Consider the following 22,007-nt stretch of genomic DNA (forward strand, 5'->3'; position numbering starts at 1 on the left):
TTATTTACGTTACAGCTTACTCACTCTTCAGACAGGTATGTTTCCTGAAGGATATCAGACACATTGGAATGGGTTGCAGTTGCAATTTGAGACATGACGCATGCTAGATACATTGATTTTAAGCAGATTGGAGGGCAATTTCAAACTGACGGAGAGATTTAATTTTGTATCCAGCCAGGCACTCAGGGGGGATGCACAGAAATGCCCTTTTTAAAGGTCACAGCGGTCTTGTTGCCATGGTAACAACGGCTGCTTGTTCGAGGCCTGGGGCCTCAATTTTCATACAAAAACGTGGCAAAAAAAGAGTGAAATGTTTATTTCTCTATCTCAAGCTAAATACAACAGTACAGATTGGCACTTCTACCATACATAGTAACGTCATTCGTCTTCACATTGTCTAACAGAGAAAACGTTTATCTGAATTTCTTTAAAAGTACACCGATTCTGGAACTGAAACTATCCACCTAGCTGGACATAATATTCTAGTTTTTAAATATGAAAAGATCACTGCGAGCCTGCCTCTACTTTTTATAAGGGTAATTCGCGAACGAAGCTCAAAAATCAGATATTGCATAATTTGGCGATATTTACATCTAATGTTCTGAACAACAAATTTTTCAGAAAAATGAAACATGCAAGGCTTTGAAAGAATGTTATATTATGAGCAATATCCTGAAGAGAAATCTCGCCTCTGGTTGTCATCTTTTAAAAAAAATTGATCAACCTTCATGGAGGGCTACTCGACGTAATTACAAACATATACCTCAAATCGTGTGCATATCATCCAGATTCCGAGTGCTGCACCTTTTTTCATGGGAATTTGAGCGATCCGAAGTCCTCTGAAAATACGCTGATATACTTTATGTTTTTTGAAACATGTTGAAGTTTGCTGATATACACGAAAAAAAAAAGAAGAATAAGAAAACCTTGATTGAACTCTCGTAAACACTGAGAATCTGAGAGCAGAAATCGCAACTTGTCGGCGGCAGTACTACATGTAAAAACCCAGTCGCCACAATAGCAATTTGTACGACTCGCGCGAAAATCATCACCAAGTGGAGATTTTGAACTACTCAGTATCCCTGCAGTACAGCAAACGGAACAGGAATTTCATCATAATCAAGTTCCAAAAATTTAGCTTCTTTCAGGGAGTCTTTCACGTGCTCGAACGTTATATTGGCTTTGAGCCTTGAGACTTATTTCCCTTGACAATAAAATGCTATAGAAAGTGCTTACAAAATTACAAAGGAACCATTTTTGGTGTCGCTTGGACCGAGAGATACAGATTTTAATTAATTGATGCTGTCACTGATGAACCAAAGGGCAAAATCTTCTCAGTTATTAGCTTGATTATCACTACAGACCAACGTTATTGGACTGAAAGATCTCCTTTTTCTTCCTGGTGAGCCGGCCACCTTAGGGGAAAATTAAAAAGACCTTTGACTTTCTCTCGTGTAAATCACTGGGAGATTGCGTTATATTCATCTTTATTTAAGCCTGTAAAAGTTATCCGGGAGAAAAGTACGGAAAATAACGGTGATGAAATCACTGTTCTTTTTCCTGACGTGAAGCAATCCAGATTACATATTAACCATGGGGAGTTTCGTTCAAGTGACAAGTTGCGATTTACGTGTGGATAACAAGTTGTTTGAAAGGTGGAATTATGACATTATGATTTCATTAAATCTTTTATTTCGAACTTTGTTATGATTTTTTCTTTATCAAGACATGGAAGGAGACATTGATTGACTCGATTGCACTGCGGCGGTGATAAGTCTCTCCTCATCATATCTTATGCAAATTTTCTAACAGTTTTCTGACAGTTTTCAGATGATTCGAAATATCTTAGTTCCTGTCACAAGGAAATGATAACTGCCCGAATCTGCTCTTTGTAAGGAGATCCCTATGTCGTTCAAATTGCTATTGCAACTGGGTTTTACATGTAGTACTGCCGCTGACGAGTTGCGATTTATACTCTCAGATTCTCAGTTTTTATGAGCGTTCAATCGAAGTTTTTCTGTTTTTTTTTTTGGTTGTTTTTACTCCAGAAAGCGGAAATCTGCTGACATATATGAAAAATATCCATTTCTCGTCTTCTTTGGAACGACCGACGGAAACATCACAGAGAAATACAGCATCGTGATAATGTATATGTTTATGACAAGTGACTGGTGTGAGGATAGTTTCGTGTAGATCAGCCGACTTCAACATATTTCAAATGACATACAAGTATAGCATTGTATCTTCAGAGGATTTCGGATTGCTCAAATTCCCATCAAAAAAGGTGCAGCACTCAGAATCTGGATGATATTCACACGATTTGAGGTATATGTTTGTTGCTACGTCAAGTTGTCCTCCATGAAGGTTGGTCAATTTTTTTAAAAGATGACAACCATAGGGTAGAGATTTCTCTACGGGAAATTGCTCATAAGGTAACATTCTTTCAAAGCCTTGCACGTTTCATTTTTCTGAAACGTTTGTTGTTGAGAACATTAGATGTAAACATCGCCAAATTAAGCAGTATCTGATTTTTAGCTTTTTTCGCGAATTGCCCGTATAAAAAGCAGAGGCAGGCCTGCAGTGATTTTAACAAATTTAAAAACTAGAATATTATAACCAGCTAGGTGGGTAGTTTTAGTTCCAGAATCAGTGTACTTTGAAATTCAGACGTGAAATTCAGATAAACGTTTTCTATGTTTAACCCGACGACAAAAATGACCGAAAGTGTACTTAAATAAATAATCTATAGGTGTGTTCACATTCACTCCCAAGGAAAATTAAATGAATCAAAGTGAAGAAAAATGATGTTACTATGTATGGTAGAAGTGCCAATTTGTAATGTTGTATTTAGCTTGAGATAGAGAAATAAACATTTCACTCTTTTTTTGCGACGTTTTTGTATGAAAATGAGTCCCCAGGCCTCGAACAAGCAGCCGTTGTTACCATGGCACAAGACTGCTGCGACCTTTAAAAAGGCCTTTTTTGTGCATCCTCCCTGAGTGCCCAACTGTGTGCAAAATTTGAAGGGGGGTTGAAAATTTTTATTTCCCAAGATGTTTGATTCTTACAGCGACTTGTTCTTAAGAAGGGAAACTTGAATTGTGCTAGCCAATTTCCTCTATTGCCCTTCATGTTTTGGATCAAATAAAATTTGATCAGTTGTATGTAGGGTTTGCTTACAATGTGTCAAATCACCAATGTGGACTTGATTCTTCTCAAATGTTAGCTGGTAAAAGATAGATACTAAAAATAGATGACCATAAGAAAAAATACACATCTTAAAAAAAAGTCACACTGAAGTGTTGGTGTGATTGACTTGTGATATTTAGCATGACAGAGGCAGGAAAAATACTTTGAGCTTTTTCCTATTCACAAGTAAGTTTATTAGATTTTGGATTCTACATTCAAACTAGGTGAGATTAAATTTATCCGTGTCATGCTTCATGAGGGTTTGTTTACATGGAAAGGTAATTGTTAATGTGGCTTCACAGATGTTTTCATTGCTGTTGCAACTAAATTCATAACAAAGTGTCATTTAACATAGAATGTTTCAAGAACTTTCTTTCTTTCTCTCCAATACCATTTACTATTTTTGGAGCACTATTAACCCTTTACACCTTAACACCAGTATGTATATTCTCCATACCGTTCTCAATACATTTCCTTATGTGCTGGCAGGGAGAATTTGTTGAACAATCAAGAGGTTGTTCAGTTTATTATTATTGCCTTTATTCTCATAACCTCAATGTTTGATTCAGGGGTGATATTGAAAGGGGAAATTAGATGCAAGTCACTATCAGGGATTAAAGGGTTAAAAAAGGCAGGTTATTACAAAAATCATAACTTTTTGAATCAGGCAATTAATTGAAGATGTGAAGTGAATAACATTTTATGTTTTCACATGTAACAGGATGATCCAGCTGAAGTTGGCCTCAAAAAGGAGCGAACTTGACTGTAACAATTGGGTGACTACTTTGGAAACTTGAGCACTTGGTAACTGACACTTTGGCTTGCAATTCTGATGATTACAGTTTGCTGAGGTACTTGAAATGTCAGTCCCCAAGCAGGAACCATCCACATGATATCTACAGTCATAAGCAATAAGATAACTTTAGAAAAATGCATTTGTGTCAATAGAACTATTTTAAGTACAGTACCACCTAGTACCAAAAATTAGTGGGGCTCTACATAGTTTTTTCGGTGCGCGAAGCATGGGTACGAATAGCGAGAGCGCGCGAGTATTTAAAAGAAAAGAAAAGACAAAAATAAACATGGTGGCGAGACGTTTATCACAAGTGACTAAATACAGGAATCCGACCTGTGATTGGATGATAAAAATAGTAAAAATTAATAAGTTATATCTTAACTCCTTGATCGTGAGTATTGTTAACCGCGTGTCTTAAAGCGGAACAATTAAATATCAATGCGAGTGAAAACATCGATAAGTCAAACAAGAAATAGTTACTTAAGTAGCAACGGGAAGGCAGCCTTTCTTGTTCAGCGAGGTCGTTCAGCGATATTCCGGCGATGAAAAAGTCATCTGCTGTCTAGCTCCGCTGACTAAACTAAGAATGTCTACTTTGATGACGTCACGAAAAACAAGGTTGGTAACTGACCCTTTTTTGCTATGATTGTACTGTTTATCTCTTAGCTTTTAAACTTTCAACTTTGTATTAATTGTAACTGTAGATCATGTGTACTGAAGGCACCCGCGGTCGAGTGGCGATCGATACCAGCGATCGACACTCGACCGACATATCGATCGAGTGTGGTTGACACGCGATCGATATGTCGGTCGAGTGTCGATAGACAATCGGTCCATATGTCGATCGACACATGGTCGACACCCGCTCGACAAGGGTCGATAGTCGGTCGAGTGGCGACCGACTTGTGTGTCGGCCGGCAGCATCTTTATCGCGACGGCTAGTCGGCTGATAGACTGTCGACTCTCGGCTGATACTCTACCGACGCTGACTTTTATTAGTTTTCAACCTTTATACCTCTTTATCTCAATAGTTAATTATTGTATCTCTTAGTCTTACAAACCTCGTTTTATAAGTTACGGATCCTCGTTTTTCCCCTTTATGGCCTTGCGCGCTCTGTGTTTCAGCCATAAATCAAAGAGGGGACTGAAAAACTCAGTCCGTGCAGTACAGACCTCGAACTCGGTTAGTAAGATGTATCTAGTAGTCGAGTGTGGTTTGAATTGAATAATTGAATAGTGCTTTTTTGAGGGAGCTATCAAATAATAGTGAACCGTTTTCTGTTTCCGAAAAAAAAAAACCACATGCAGTGTTATCCCTAACAGTCAACAACCGTAGAATTTACTGGTTAATAGGCCACCTTTCTGGCTGCCCGCTCCTTTTGTGGGACAATTTATTTTGGTCCTTAAAAACAAATTAGTTATCATCATTATTGATACATAACTGTTCTGTTGTAGTTAACTGACGTGAAAATGATCTGGTTACTATAGTTAAGTAAAATGATAATACTACTACAGTAAGCAAGAGCTTCTGAACAGGGCGAATTTTTGTTATTGGGAATTAAAATTTGCCGGAGTTCCTCACCCTTACAATGTGATTTTCTTAGTTTGGGATTTGAAAGTTAGGAGAAATGTTCAAAGTTCCTTTTAATCTTACCTTATTGTCTTCTCTTGATTTAGCGGGGGTAAATTTGTCGATCGGACAATCATGGAACCCAGTTTTTATTCCTTTCCCTTTTGGCGCCAAAGTTTAGCAACAGTTTGGGATATATTGATGTGCGTTCAACTTATCAAATGAGCACTCTACAGTGGCAGTATTGGCTACTTACCAAATAATTCAAACCTTTTTTACTCACCTTTGACTTTTGGTTAAAATTTGACTCGTCAATTTGAATAATGACCACTGGTCTACCAAGCCTTGGGATTGGGTGTAAGATTGGAGCTTGCCAGGCCACTTCTCTACATTTTCGAGCCATTTTGATGAGAACTTTGCGCGACGCAATTCCCTCGAAAAACATGGTACTCGAGGAATCCTTTTAAGCCCATTTCCAGAGAATCTGAACATGCCGCTGTAGTGACAGCCTGCTACCTTCAAAAAACGATCCGCTCCGGAGCGATTTCATTAGTCCACATCGGTTGCATTTCCTGTCAATCCAATCATACTTGTTGTCACAAAACAACCCTTTTCATCCTTTTTTATGGCTAGGAATAAATACCTTGCGAATTATCTGGTATTGGCTGGCTTTTTACCCACCATCGGGTTTTCGTCGGTAAACAATAATATTCATCCGGTGTGCACATCTAGAGCAATTAACATTTCTTTTCAGGAGCCTTTTCCTCAATAACCAATGCATGAGAACCAATTTCTTCCTTAAATCATTCGAGTAGATAATAGGAGCAAGTCTTTCGTGGAAAAAGTTTGGCATGGCCAAGTGAGTGGCGTGTGAACTGCGCAGAACAGCCGAAACACCCTGTTTCGTACCGGGGAAATACCTTAATATTGAGTGTTTCTGACAGGCTTGTTTTCGAATGAAACTTAATCGAAGGGGGAAAAAGGGGTTATTATCGAAGGGGTCTTTGTAATACAAGACTAGGGAATTTTTTTCGAGGTAGTGGTTAACAGGAATTTTACGGTATTACGCTCTACATTCCCATTCCATTTGCTACGATACCAGCTATAAATTTCACTAGTAACGGTCTATTCTTCTGCTGGTTTCGTGTCACTTCCCCGAACTTTCTGTACCTGACCGCTCCTGGATCTTCCGGTGTTCATGGTTTTAGTACGTGCAGGAAAATATATTTCAATAATGGGTATAATTGAATTACCACACAATAACTGGAAATACCACTTGTTCCAAAGATGTGGCAGAAATTAAACTGAGTGTGGCCAAGATAACTTTGGAAGCCAAAAAAGGCATGCTGAGAGTTTTCCAATTAAGTCAAGGTTTCCGAGTTTAATTTTAAAGACAGTACGAAAACTCAAGCAATTTTATTCCCTTTCTAAGACAGCGTGCTGAGCATGGCCTTGATGGTAAGTTGGCAGCCAATGCAATCCAAAAACAGTATATGTATTTCAAGATACGTGCCGTCTCTTTTTCAGTTTAAATCTCCCACATTGCTTTTTTTTCGCTGGAAAAGTGCCTTCCGTTTCGGCCAACTAAGAAGAGCCGCAAGCTCTAAAGTTGTCCCAAAGTTTATTGAATTATATTTTTGCCGTTGACAGGTCGGTCAGAAAATAAAAGCGACCGTTTGGGTGATCATTTACACAGTGTATTATATCTCTATTTTTATAAAATGACTTAGACTACCCTTTGTAAAATCCAGTTCAAATCATCACTGACATCTACTGAAGGCCTCGGTCTCAACGATTCGGCCGTAGCTGAGCGAGATTCCTCTTGTGCGAGCTTTGATCACTAGTCAGTTAACTGTGTTAATGTAATGAAAAAACTCCAACCTTGAATGACAGCTCGGCTGAATAAAGCCATAGTAATTATTCTTCTTTATAAATATAGTCGTCGCTCAAAACTTGGCAATTGATTTTTTGATTCATTCTTTGTTTCGTTTGGTATATATATCGCTGACGACCCATAATTCCCTAATTCGCTCTTACGAAGGCTAGGGTAAACGCTCAAAACGTCAGCTCTCGAATTCTTGTACCGTGGTCAATTTCCACATGAACGTAGTTGCTAAACCCAAATTTCTTTGTGTGCAAAAGTTTTACATCTCTTTATGTCTTGTTCTGCGATAAAATTGTCAATCGAAACGGCATCCACAAATCTTTCCGGCTTGAATTGAAACTGAACGCAGCTTGCCAGTTTTCGCGCCGAGAATGACGTAGTTTCCTCGTACGCACGATCGCTAATCATCGTCCGTCCAATCAGACGCCGCGAACCATGTTTTTTCACTCTGAAATTTCATCGTTCGCGTCGCTTATTGGCTGTGACTTTCAACTGAACGATTATTTTTATCACTCTCATTTCGGTAATAAGTGTCAGTACTTATATAAAAACAGTTTATTGATCATGAGTTAACTATTAGATTCTCAGTTTTCACGAAAATTTATTCATGATTCACGAATCACCGACCGCAAAACAAGTTCACGAATCTTTCTCGAAAGTCCCATAAACTTTCCGGGCCTGAAAAGCCATTTCAAAAACTGCGATCCGCTTATTCTAGAACGCTTATTCTATCGGTCGGATGTGTCAACCACCCTCGATGGCGGGTACCTTTAGTACACATGATCCGTTACTGTTTACCATATTTACCTCTTTCTACCTCAAGCCCTCAAAAGTTGAAGCAGGTCAGTCAATTACCTGACTTTCTTTGTTTGGAATTGTGTGATTATGTAATTTTGCTGTGTAAGTTGCCACATTGTAACATGTAATATTATTATTTGAATTGCATTAAATATTCTTGCTCAAGCTTTCATTAATGCATGGTGTATCTTACCAAAACTCATACCCAAACTAAATATTGATATAACGTATTGGTCACAAGATATGTGAGTTTAAAAGGGTGGGAAACTAGAAAAGCAGAGATCCCCCCTTAATTAGGACTGAAATTAAAGTGGGCTCTGCTATTTTAATTTATGTTTTTACTTTGACCTGCATGAAAGTTAAATCAATTGGTATCAGCATAATGCACAAAACAAGAATATAAATGACTTAGCTTAAAAAATTAAAGTAAGAAAGTTGTGCAAACCATATCTTGCCTTTTATCCTTCTCTGGATATTTACTTAATAACATAGTCGCTATCAGTCTCTCTCACTTTCCACTCAGCTTGTGGAAAAAAGATGATAACCTCAGTATTTTTTTAAATGAAGAAAGGAAAGCCTGCCCTCTTACCACAGATAGTTCTTTTGTGCATCATCGGTACATAGCTAGTCTTATTTGCACATGAAGTTGATTGTTCCAGGTAGGCTAACCTAATAAATTAGTTGTAAAAATTTCTTTGTTTGACTCAATTTTACCTGACAAACCTAAACTGAATAAATAGAAATTTGAAATTTATTTCTTCTCCTTTTGAGGTGTGCATCAAAATTTTGAAGTCATGGCAGGCTTGAACTACAGGTTTATAAGAAATCTACATGTGTGTGTGTGTGTGTGTGTGTGTTTTCAACATATAAAACTGGTAAAAAGGTTGCTTACCTTGTATTATTAGTACACATTTCTTTTTCTAAGAATCTTGTTTATTTGGCCTATGCTGAGATCTAATTTTTCAAACAAATTTTACATTCTTTTGAATATTCTTAGATTTCCCAGTATCAGTTAATATTCATGTAATTAAAATAATTGGATCAAATCTCTTATATGTTTGGTACATTTTCCATTGATCCTACTGACATTTCATCATGCGTAGGGATTGGTATTGGCTTTAAAAGTATAGTTAAATTAAATATTTGTGTACAGCCTATGCATCAAATATCTGTAATAAAATATTGTATCCTTCTTAAAACTAGTTTATCAGAATAGGAATGAGTTACCAGGCACAAGTATGGCTTTCACGATGATAGTTTCCAGGTTTGAAAAAAGTAACTGCCTACTAAAATCCTCGGTTTCTTTACCTTGACAGCTCAACCTCATTAAAACATTGGCAACAGGAGCGATTAGCAAATTAACAATATAGAAAAAAGAGCCTATTCCCACATACACCCTCCTCAATCATGTTTGCTTAGCATGGATGTGACATTTCAAACATGGTGTATGTTTCCCTGACTATTTTGTAATGGTGTTTACAAATTGTGGAAAATGGTTGGGTTGAAATATAATACAGCTACTTGCCAGGAGATAGTCAAATGAGATCTTTTTACATATCAATAAAATTTATTGTTGAGTTTCATGTTAACATGTTGCAATAACTCTACCTTCCATTAAATTCGACTATTTGCAAACATGAGAAAATACCATCAAAAACTTTTCAATCCATTTAATATAGCCAATAACAACATCAACTCAAATTTAAAATTAAAGAGGAAACTTGATTGATGTTTGGAATTGATTGCTGTGATGTAAAAATGAAATCCAGGTATTATCTCAAGTTTTCCACAAATGTCTTCATGATCGAAGTCTCTCTTCATCATTAAGTTTTATTCATGACATTTGAGCTCTTGCTTGTCTTCTTTAAAAGCAAAATTTTGCAGTGCAAGCAACATGTTAGACAAATTTCGTATTTCATTAACTAGAGTTGCTAAGATCACGGGCAGTTGGCGTAAAGAAACCTACATTATAAGTAGTTACTGCAGAGGTTACCGTATCAAATAACAGAAAGAATCTAAAAAAGACGCCGTGTATTTCCAGCCAGAGAACAATCACGTAACAATAATAGCCAATAGAGGAAAAGATATAAGAAATTACAGGGTCAAAGACTAGTTGAAAATGAATTTTCTTTTTAATTTTTACGCGGAACAGAGGAGGTAGAAACGTTGGGGGAAAAATGGTGGGACAAGCAGTCATATCCGGTTTCTTTAAGAGAAGATATAAGAAAAGCCCATGTGTGTACACTTCCTGAAAACTGGCTATAACGAAATCTAGGAAAGGCTAAATTTTGCACAGCTTGTTTTAATCTGCATAGTCATTCAGGGGAGCACAGCTGTTGTCAGCTAAGTGGAGGTAACGTAAAATTTGAAGGAATCGTGTCCTAGACATCACAGATGGGAAGATAGGGGCACTTAGGACAGGATCAGTACTCCAGTAGCAATTAATGTTTGGCTTGGTTATCAGCCCCATATTTAAATAAATACTAATCCAAGCCTTCATCTCATTCTCTGTTACTGGATACCATACAGAACTTTCTGTTATCCCTCTCTGTTGTGCGTACAAATTAGTTTGGCAAACTGAAACAAGTGCCATACCTCGATCTAGTGTAAAAAAAGATATAAAAAAAAAATCCAAGCACGATTTTAGGTTTGTTGCATTAACATTTATTCCTGTTTCTTCACTGAAGTCAATATCTACCCTTATGTTTGACTTCTCGTGACCATTCTTCGTCGTCAAATCCCACTTCGTTCTCACCATTCTCTTCCTCGTCTTCACTCGCATCTTCTGAGCTTAATTCCGATTCATCAGAATAAAACTCGTGATCAGAGGCTCGATGCTCGGTAAAATTAGCTAGAGGGAAGTCTTCTCCGTCGATAAATTGAATTTGAACATCGTTTTGATCATCAAAATCTAGTGTAAAATCATCTTGAAGAACCACAATTTTTTAATAATCCCGTTCAAAACATTTAAATCGCAAAAATCTTCAAAATTGATCCAAAAACAAGCTCAGTGGAGGAAATCTTCGAATAAAGTGAAGAACTACATTGTGTACTATACCATAAAATGTATCATTAGTTTCCAGCTTTAAGAACCCTATTTCAAGGTCGCCCGAATGGGGCCCGTATTCAAGTGGCCAAATATGGTCACTTAGTACACAAAGGGTTAAAGTGAAAGTCCGCAGTGAGTCGAAGGGTAGGTAATTTTTTCGTTAAAATGGGCAGAACGGGAAACGATAAAACAGTTTAGATTCTTTCTATGTGTTTTTAACTTTCCCCAGATAGCTCTAGTTCTCTTTAAAACCCCGTTTGCATTTGTTAAAAGGTTTCAATTTCATGTTTTCCAGGCGGAGCGACACGAACGTCTTAAGCGGAAGTAAACACAAGTGCTGAGGTTTCTCAAAAATATTATTAACAGCGGTAAGTATTCGCATACGTTTGACAGAACATATTCATTTAACCCGAAAAAAACTACTAGCGCTGAAGAATCAGAAGTGCACAATAGAAAATGGCTGAATTCATGAAATTGCGTAGTAACTTCATCATGGGTCAAGGTTTATTTTATGTTGCTTTATGGCCAATCTTCTGCTGACTTGTTGCAGATAAGTCTCAGCTCATGTATTTTTTTTGTTCTCAGTTTGTAAACGTTCTTAATTGGCGAGTGTACGATGAAAAATGCACATTTTCACGAAGAACTCATGTGATCAACCTCAGGCTATAATCCGTTGGAAGTATATATTGAAAACTGATCGCAAACATGAGAAAGTCACGGCTTAGAATGCCGCTCAAATATGAACTGACAGTCTCGAGCTTTGAGACACTCGAAGAAATTTTCGAGGATCTTAATCCATAGTTTCGAGGGAGCACTTTAATTCTCGAATGCAAAGCGATAGCAAAGGCTTCGTAAGAGTCACGCAAGCCATCTTGTGTTTGCAAATTTTTTTCCATTTAACACGAGACCCAAGTTAACGTCAAGCCGCTCTTTCCCGTTTATTTACTTTTCTTCTCCTTATAATTTTCTTCTCAGTATAATTTCCCATCGTTAAAAAGCAACGATGTTTCGACCGCTCAACGGTCATCTTTAAATTTTTATCACGCGCTTATGAAATCAACGATAAAAATGCTAATGAGATACTGACTAAAACTCCAAATATTTACATAGAAACGGTACGAGAAAATTGCGGTAAAAATGATAAAAGGCGAAAGAAACAATGTTAAAAGTGAATCGATTAGGTAAATACTTTTCTCGACATTGACCTTTCTTGTTTTGGTAGTCGGCCCCGATTCACTTTTATTCTTGTTTCTATCGCCTTAGCGTTTTTATTTTCTCGCATTGTCTCTATGTAAGTATTTTGAGTTTTAGTCAGTATTCATTAGTATTTTTGCAATTGATTATCCAAGCGCATGATAAAAAAACGAAACATCGTTGCTTTTTAACGTTGGAAATTATACTGAGAAGAAAAGTACATGTTTATATAGATGCCCAAATGGTTAACAGTGTAAAACACCGATATTGAAAATCACGGCTTACAATGTCGCTTAAATGCAAATTGATAATCTCGAACTTCAAGGCACTCGAAGAACTTTTCGAGGATTTGAGCGAGCGATTTAATTCTCGAATGCAAAGCGATGGCAAAGGCTTCCTACATGACTCGCAAGCCCTCTTATGTTTGCGAATTTTTTTTCCGGTTCGATACAAGACCCAGGTTAGCGTCAAGCCGCTCTTTCTCGTTTATGTTGCTGAACAGAGCATGTTTTGTCTGAAACCACTTCACTGTTCATGAACATCCGAACAAATAAATTGTGAGCTGTTCGGATTTGTCTCAATAATTTCCATTCGTATGATTTTGAGAAGCCCCCAGGTTTTTCAGCGCTCGTCTCGGTTCGTTCCAACAATATATCTCTGCGGAAGAAAAAGGTTCATTTCACTGATACTGTTACCTCCAAACAACAAACTACTCTAGCCCATTGACGAAAAGGAGAATGAAACCGTAGCCTATCTTCAGCGCGAAACCGTGTAAATGGGAGTGTTGCTTTGAATAAAAGCTTCTCGAAACTTGTAAGAAGTTGGAAAATCCATATTGCTACGCACTTAACGTACCTCCACTCAAGGTTATTTTTAAATAAACGAATAAAATAAAAGTGAGGACACAATGAAAATGGACAGATTTTTTCTTGCTTTTGCAGTAAGAAACTAAAGCTTAGACTTATGACTAAAGTGAAATGAAGTAAAATGTTAACACCCAATGCCATGGTCAGAGCAGTAACACAGTTTCATGCAACAGTAACAATGATAAAATGAGGACCCAGATATGCAGAAGGAAATGTAAAGTGACTGAACACAAACTTCATTTTCATAATGTTCCACAATAAAATATCCTGCTCAGTGCCCGTATTCTGTTTGAGCTCATTCTCACACTTAATGGAAGACACAGAAAAACTTTTTTTTTTCTTATAATGAAAATTTCCTTTAAAAATCTAATTTCAAACACAGCCCTGACGTTTTCATCAGAGACAAGTGGAATCTTTCTTCTCTGCTCTCGAGTGATTCTCAAATTTAGTGGCTTTCTTGATGTCCTCCCCCTGAACTTCATCTTGTCCATAAAGGTGTAATTTGAACTTAAGGTCCCCGCTTTTATACTTCCACGAAGTGTTCAAGTAACAAATCTTGTTTTTTTCTTCGGTGCAAAGGTATTTGTCCTGAACTATGCCTCAGAGGGAAAGGACCTATGTGGGGCTTACTGTGAAATATTTGTAAAGAGGCATTGAGGAAATATTAAAACAAAACAATATAAATAATCTGGACAATGCAAAATAATATTACAAACTATATCAAATAAGACCTTTTCAGTTACCTTTGAGGTAGAAGTGCATGTATATACAACATGGTCGCTACAGCCATAGGTTTATGAAATTCTCCAGACAAATGTAAAATTTCCTTGACCAATTTTTGAATTTCCCAAATTGGCTCTAGTGATGACCTCCAACCACCCTCACAACCATTCTCTCCACCCAATTATTTATGAAATAAATATGCTTTCAACGAGTCTCATGCAAGGCAGATGAATTTCTAGTTCCTTGATACCACGTGGGAAAAGGATCGATTTTTCTGGAAACCTAACACCTGCATCTCTTAATTTTCATGAAAGAATATTTAAACAATCCAGCACAACTGTTGTCTGTTTTTTCTAATTTACAATTCGATCTGGAATTTGATAGATGAAGGAAGAGTCGTCAAGTGGATATGCTACAGCATGTACCACTAAAACCAAATTGTATTTTTGTTTTATGAAAACCAATTAATTTACTTTTCATGTCTATAAAAACCTACTTAAGTACTTGAATTAGTTAAAAAAAAAAGTATTTTCCCTAACTTCTCTGAAAAAGATAAATTTTCTCTGACTTTGAGTGAAATTCCCTGACTTTTCCCTAACCTTGAAGGACCTTTTTTCTGACCATTTCCTGACTTGTGGCAAGATAAAACAAAACCTGTACTTGAGTCAAGTTCCCCATAAAGCTAGGGTTTATCCTTAGCATAAAGCAACCAGAAGCCACTCCGAGGTCAACCCACAAACGGATCGAGAATATCATTCGATGACAGCAGTTTGTATCGAATCGACTTTACATTTGTAACGAATCGACTTCGACTTGTATCGAAACGACTTGAATCGAAACGACTTTGTATCGAAACGACCGTGAACCAAATTAAAAGCATCGTCGAAAACACAAAATGGCAGCTGGCGACTGATTAAGCCGTGAATCAAGACCACCTCATGCACTTTTTTCCTGCAGTTTGCATCACGATAATTAACAGATGCATCGAAAGAAAATGGATTGAAGAACCGCCTCATAAGATTTTGGAGTCCGGAAAAATCAATTTACTTACCTAAACTTTAAGGCAAAGTTGAAAAACATACCTCAACCAAACGTGTCATTTCAAATGTCCTGTTACTTCCTGCCCAAAATTTCGCCTCTATCACTCCTTGCGACGATCAGTGTCTATTAACTAATTTCTAGTAGAATTATTGTAACATACGGCGAGTAATATCGAATTAACAGTGAACGATGTCGAAAGTGTGTATACCTGCGTTGCTGAACGGTCTGCGGTATTCCTCTACAAGTATGAAAGCGAGGGAACCGTTAAACCAGGCGGCTGACGAGAAAACATGTGATTTGGTTTGCTCGTCGAAGGTCTCTTTCCTCTCTGCTTCTCGTAATGAGAAGCTTGATGGAAAGTAGTGAAGAATTGCTTTCATTCTGCAATGCTCAAAGTACTTACAAATGCACACGCCATTCGCTGTTGACCCACACTAAATTCATGAGGTATAATACATTACCATACCTTTACCTTACTTTCGAGGTTCTAATTTAAGCCTCGTTAATGTTCATGCTGTCACGATACGAGTAATAAATGATTGACCTCGTCATGAACATATTATTTTTAATTTATATGGATAAAAATAATCCTGCACAAATATGATCAACCTATACCTTCAAGGATTTAATCTCGATTAATATTTATGCTGTTATGATACGTATAATTAATAATTGGATCAACATGTTTACTGAAATTTATAAAGATAAGAAAAACCATGCACAAATTTGAGTAAACTGTACCATCAAGCATTTAAGCTCTTGATGTTTATACTGTAATGATACGTATGGTTAATGATTGAACTCGTTATCAACGTCTTATTTGGAATTTATTTAGATAAGAAAATCCTGTACAAATATTAGTAAACTGTACCATCAAACACTTAAACCCGGTTAACATTTATGCTGTTACAATGATCATTTTTAGAGTTTCAATAAAGCTTGAACTATTCCTTTTTGATTGACTATTTTAACTCTATTTCATTTTCAGCCTAGGATTCCTAGAAAACATTCAGCATGTGTAATACTGGGGGGGGGGGGGAATTTTGTTTTACAAGGATATGGCAGACCTCAAAATAAACACAGTGTACAAGATATTTGATTTTCTTTGCAAAATTCGCCTTATGAACCGTTGATTTCCATTTCCTTTAAATTAGCATATCAGTAAATCCTAATGTTCATTGGAAGAGGGAAAAAGTTATGCTATGTCAGGCAACAAATGTGGAAAAAGGAATGGCTTTGCATGCTTATTATGGAGAATTTGCCAATTTTGGTTTATAGTTTTGCAGATAGACAATATGTTTCAAACACTCTATTTCTATCAGATAACAAAGGCCACATTTGCTTTCTTCAAGCTTGAATTTTGGGAGATATGCACGATGCTCAAAGTTCTTGCCAAATGGAGCCTCATGGACTTTTTTTTAGGTGTTTGACCCTTTAACGCCCAAGATCTCATTAACAATTATCCTTTCTGTCTGCCATACAATTCTTATGATGTTATTTCTGAGAATTTGGATCAACCAGAAAATTCTCAACTTATACATTTTTTTATTCTTATCGTCTGTCTGATTGATATTGTAGGGATATTGTAAGGAGAAATTCTGTCTTGGTCACTCATGGGAGTTAAAGGGTTAAGTGACTGTTTGAATTTCCAAGGTCCTTGTGCAAAGGTACTCTTTCTGTGTCGCACATAATTAGTCCGAGTAAACGCTCGTTGGCGTCCAGTTTTATGTGTGCCTTTTTGTTTAATCTCTTGTGCATCTTGCCCTGTTTTCAGAGAGAGATATAATTTAAAGAACATAATGACAAGCTACTCAACCGTCCTATGTGAGGTTCGCCAGCGGACTTCTGACGGTAATTACCGGGAGAAGAAGAGCTGTATAGTGGAACAGGCCCAGGTAAAGAATGGAGAGGTATGGCGATGTCAATATATTACCAATTCGTGCACCTTTACAACACATTGGCGTACATCATACATCATTATTAGCATACATTTTGCAGCCGTTGCAAGCGCAAACGTTACTTAGACCTGAAATGATGGCCATCGTCGATTGTGCAAACTGTTATCGGTCAGTGATATTACACATTTTAAGACAGCGTGTGGAAGTCACAACAGCTTCAATCGTTCAAAATTTCGACCTTAACATGGTCCCGTATTTAGGCGGCTGTTCACCCGCGAATAATTACAGAAAGACGGAATTAAAAGGCTTCAATTGTGTTTAATTTTGGGTGTCAACTTTCGCTAGGCCATCACTTGTGTTTACCATAAAGAAGTTGTTCGGAAAGGACGAGAGCAACACGAAAGCAGCGTGACAATGGTCAGAGAAGTAAAGATGGACAAGGGGAGGAAACAGGTGCAAGAGGCATATCGGAAGGAGGTCAGAGGTCCTGCTCAACAGGTGCTTTTAAAATGTTTTGCGTAAATTTATATGTTAAGTAAATTTGTGCGTGTGTGTGTGTTTAATTTTTTGTTTTCGTTTCTGATCAAACATGAAAAAATATCATGGCTTCACTAGAGTAAATTTATCGTTTGATTTTGGGTAAAGAGTATCCAAACATCTTCGAACTAAACTTGCGCAGTAGAAAAGCAACGGTGATAACACGTTGTTATTAAAAACCACAAGACATATGCTGCAAACGCAGTCACCAAAGAAACAATTGTACCAGAAATAGTGAGGTTGTGACGACTCATGGAGGATTGAAACCGCATATGATCAAAATGGTCAAAATAGTCAAAAAGTGCAAAGTTTTCTAGTTTGACGATAATCGAAAGCATAAACATATTTACAAACTTTAGGATTGTTCGTGAAAGGTCCGAAACCTTACATTTAGAGAGTTAACAATGACATAAGATAGATAGTGAAATGAAATGAAGAAAGACGTATTTGCATCTTGTCGCGGGCCTGGGACAAAGAAATTTCTGAATCCCTAGAAGGAACCAGACCTCAGACCTCCGGAATGCAACCGTAAAATTACCAATAACGGTTTTGAAAGTTTTGTCTAAATTTTATTGGAAAAGAATATAGAATGATGGGATGAAATATTGCCATGTTCCTTAAGTTACTGATGTATTATTTGTCTGCCATAAAATTGGCACAGCCAAAACCCTGGTTAAAAAACTATAAATTTCCCCTAAAAAACAGCCAAGCCGGTGCTCATTACTGCATTATATGCAATGTGGAAGTCCCCTTTTGACTAAAGCCTGATTTCTCTAAAATCTGATTGGTGTAAATCATCCATTTTCATAAAGAGATCTACAAACCTCTCCAAATTAATTTAATCTGACCTCATTTACACTTTTTCCCACGAATAACTCACTGTTGATATCAGCCCCGCTGGTTCTTTGTTGTTTTGCTTGTAATAAGAGTCTTTTCAGACCATTAGATTGTCACATAACACTTGTAACTTAATAGGTTGGAAAATAAGGTTGCAAAGAGTGTATGATTTTGTTGTGCAGTTAAAATTATAAATCAACATAATTTTTATTAGAAATTAATTGATTTAATTAACTATTCCGGCATATTACAACTGGAAGCCCAAACTCATTCTTGTTTTCATTCGCAATTTCAATTGATGATATTTCGAGACTAATTATTGAAAAGAGTTTCCCTTACTCCGATAAAATCCATCATTGTTCCTCCATTTCCAACAATGTGACGACCGTATCTCTAGCGTTGTCTTACTTTTCTTTACTCAGCATTGAACTTTTTGGTTTTGGTAATCGGCCTCGCCGGTTGTGATTCATTTCAAAAAAAAAACTTTTTAGACAAAACAAACTTATGTAAACTTTTAATTTTTCGGTAAAGTTGCAAATAAATTGCACTAGCAGTACAGCAGAAGCTCTACAAAACTCTCACAGGAAAGTGAGTACTTCAAATGATCAAGGATAATTTGAGATAGCAATGACACGATAAAAGTGTGCTATCCGATACGTTTGTGCTCTTCGACAGGCCTCTTGCATCCTTCACCAATAACATCATCTATATCGATCGCCCAAACAACCATAAAACAAGGCTCGAAGTCGATTGTATAATCTTTTTCCTTTTGAAAATCACTTCCTTCCACACATCACACAACAAATTTAAGACTTTGACGCTTCCATCAAAATTACAGAGGAAAAAATGTCAAGGAAGGTTGTGTTAAATACTCGATCCATTGTTGTTTTCCAACGTATTATTTTCTTTAGCGACTCTTTAGTGGGAAGCCGACGTAGGCACATACCAGCTACAGAACGTCCGCAGACAACTTGCTTCTCTTCCTTCGCTTTTGTTGTTGACTGGCAGAGGGAAGCTGGGACCGACGTAGTCGTCGCCTCCCGCCAAATTCAAGTGTTTAAGTGGCAAGTTCATTCAGACAGAAACGGTATGGCTTTCGAAAATGAAAGAAAGGACTTCTTTTAAAGAAATGAGAGAATTAACATCGCTGTGTTGTGCTGAAAATTTACCTTTTTGATGATGAATTTCCTCGTTGTAAGGGAATGAGCAGCATCGTAAAGATGTACATTGTTTGTGCACTTCAGCAAAATACTTTGAGTTGCTTATATGGCAACAATAATGCAACATTTTTTACTTTTAGCCTCCCATCCTACGAGACTACTTTGCATAGCTGACGTGTTAAAGAGAAGCGGATTTTATCTTCCCAAGAAAATTTATATATTTACAAACAGTTTTGATATGCAATAAGTTGGACGCTACCTTGTGAATATCGAAAAGCAGACCACCAATCAGCTGAATTGAAAAAAAAAATGCATACAAACCTTTCATGGGCAAGGGTGTTGGGTGCGGCAGGGTTTGTGAGGCACAATAGGTCAGACACTTGTTATAAACATATGTGAAGCATTTATATAAAAATTTTAACATGAACAACAAAAAAGTTTAGGACTTCTTTATCTTGTTTGGTACCAGCTTCTGCGAGACTAAGAAGTCACCGAAGGTTTGAAATGGAACAGGCGCATTCTAATAATAAGCAAATTTAAATCATTGTAATATGAAAATTTAGATATTTCTCTCTTGAATTTCATTATTCCATGATAGTTAATGAACACAAACTCAAATCCCTCTCCTCAAAGTGCCATTCAAAAAGACACCATTGGTTCATAACAACAACTTGAGTTATGGTAACAGTTAATTTTTCTCGTTAGGTAACATTTTTGCCATGAGGGTGAGCAATGCTTGATTCATCTGCTGTTGTTTCTGTAATATCGACAGTGTTTGACTTTGTTGATCTTTCCTTAACTTTAGCTCTTCCTCTCTCAGAATATGTTTTAACTTTGCTTTTTCTCTGAGAACCTCTGCTGTATCACTGCCGCTTCTCCCTCTTTTCTTTTTAGTTCCCTCCTATCCATCATCTCCACCTTTTGTGCTAGTGTTTCCAAACCATTCCATAGCCTTAATCCGTAATTCTTCTGTTGCCTTTTTATCAGCTTTGGTTTTTTCTTTCCATCTTTATCCCTTTCAATAGCAGCGTCCTCTTTTCCAATAAGATCTGCAATGTTCTCATCAAGTTCACCGACCTCAGCATCATTCCAGATGCTTGGATTTCTTCTGACATCCTTCTTTTATACTTTGTGTGTAACAGTGTACAACGATCGCAACATGACCGTTTTGTAGCTTTGGACAATCCATTGCATTTAAATTACCAGCGATAGAATCCCATACTTGACCCTTTTCTTTTCTATTTGTGATTGATTGCTGCCTGTGCAACAGCGAACAGAAACAGGCTAATTTAAAATTCTGGTGCAACTGTTTGGTTGTCCATGAAGCATACACATTTTACTTTACGATAATCATTATCAAAGTTCCAACACCAGAAATAAAAAGCTATTTTTCAGTCAAACCGGGTTAGGAATAGACCCCTAGATACCATCGATGGTTAGATCATTTGCATATTTTGATGCTGTTAGGTTTAAAATTCAGCATTCCTACATACGTAATTAGCAATGAATTTTAGAAATTACAGAATCTCAGGATTTCGTTAGATTGAAATATCTTTCAAACTTTTGATTGGAGAAAGTGTCAACACATACAGTAAAATCGAATTCTTAATTATTGAGGTTGTGTAAGTAAAATTTTGACATATAAATTCACTGTTCATTACGCATGCGTAAATACTGAATTTCGAAATCTGGCCTACGAAAGCTAAAAAGTTCAAGATGTAAATAGTCGATCCGTTCATGGAGTCTTGGCCGGGTTCAACCGCAACAAAAATATTTGGCATAAAAAGACAATTCAATATCCAGCTTTGTACTAGTTTGGAAAGCTCCTTCAAAACATAAATGTCCGTTTCATGAAAAGTTAAGTTTATTGGAGAGGGACTGATTCGTCAAGAAAATATAACTCGCTTTCCAAAGGCCTTTAAAAATGAATTGCATTACAATAACATTCTCATGAAATTAGTGAGACCAAGCACTTATAAACATATATATTTTTATATTTATAGCTAAACCTTACAGCATTAGTAGAGAAGTGAGCTATAGCAATTCGCTGTAAACTACTGTTTTGCCCAAAAAATGAGTTTAAAATACACCCTGAATATTTTTGTTAAAATCTACAGACAGATTCGATTATTAAGCTTGTGCTTGTGGAATTGAAAGAAGAGTAACACGTGGTACAAGTTAGGACGAGTTTTAGGCAAGAACAAGTGAATCGAACCAAAAAGTCATCTTATGTTAACAATGAAATCACAAGTAATATTTCAAAAATAGCATTTGTTAAAGGTGACAAAAATGACCAAAAAGAGAAAATTAACACTCACGTTTTCACCACAGCGGTTAAAACCCGCTCTTCACGTCGTCGACGTCCCGTGCGGCTGGGAAGTTGGTCAGATCGTGCGCAGTATTGCACGGATCATGACTTCACTTCCGGTTGAAGTCGCTGTCGCACCGTAAGCGTCCATTGCCT

The 22,007-nt window shown here is 37.0% G+C and overlaps 1 protein-coding gene and 1 pseudogene across 3 annotated transcripts in view; one reads left to right on the forward strand and one right to left on the reverse strand.

Moving 5' to 3' along the window:
* LOC136282388 (uncharacterized) overlaps positions 1–22,007 on the forward strand; it is a 45,944-nt gene that overhangs the window by 20,369 nt on the left and 3,568 nt on the right. Inside the window, exons 1-4 of one of the 3 annotated variants that reach the window (XM_066170007.1) lie at positions 11,364–11,431; positions 11,583–11,655; positions 16,886–17,021; positions 17,355–17,507. In XM_066170007.1, coding sequence (XP_066026104.1) covers positions 16,911–17,021; positions 17,355–17,507 — 264 coding nt within the window. In that variant the 5' untranslated portion in view covers positions 11,364–11,431; positions 11,583–11,655; positions 16,886–16,910. Of the gene's footprint in view, positions 1–11,363; positions 11,432–11,582; positions 11,656–16,885; positions 17,022–17,354; positions 17,508–22,007 lie in introns of those variants that run through there. The other 2 variants (XM_066170009.1, XM_066170008.1) reach the window with 2 other exon arrangements.
* LOC136282476 (piggyBac transposable element-derived protein 4-like) lies at positions 10,157–15,491 on the reverse strand (annotated as a pseudogene).

The sequence above is a fragment of the Pocillopora verrucosa genome, chromosome 7 (assembly GCF_036669915.1).
Source record: "Pocillopora verrucosa isolate sample1 chromosome 7, ASM3666991v2, whole genome shotgun sequence".
NCBI classification, from domain to species: Eukaryota; Metazoa; Cnidaria; class Anthozoa; order Scleractinia; family Pocilloporidae; genus Pocillopora; species Pocillopora verrucosa.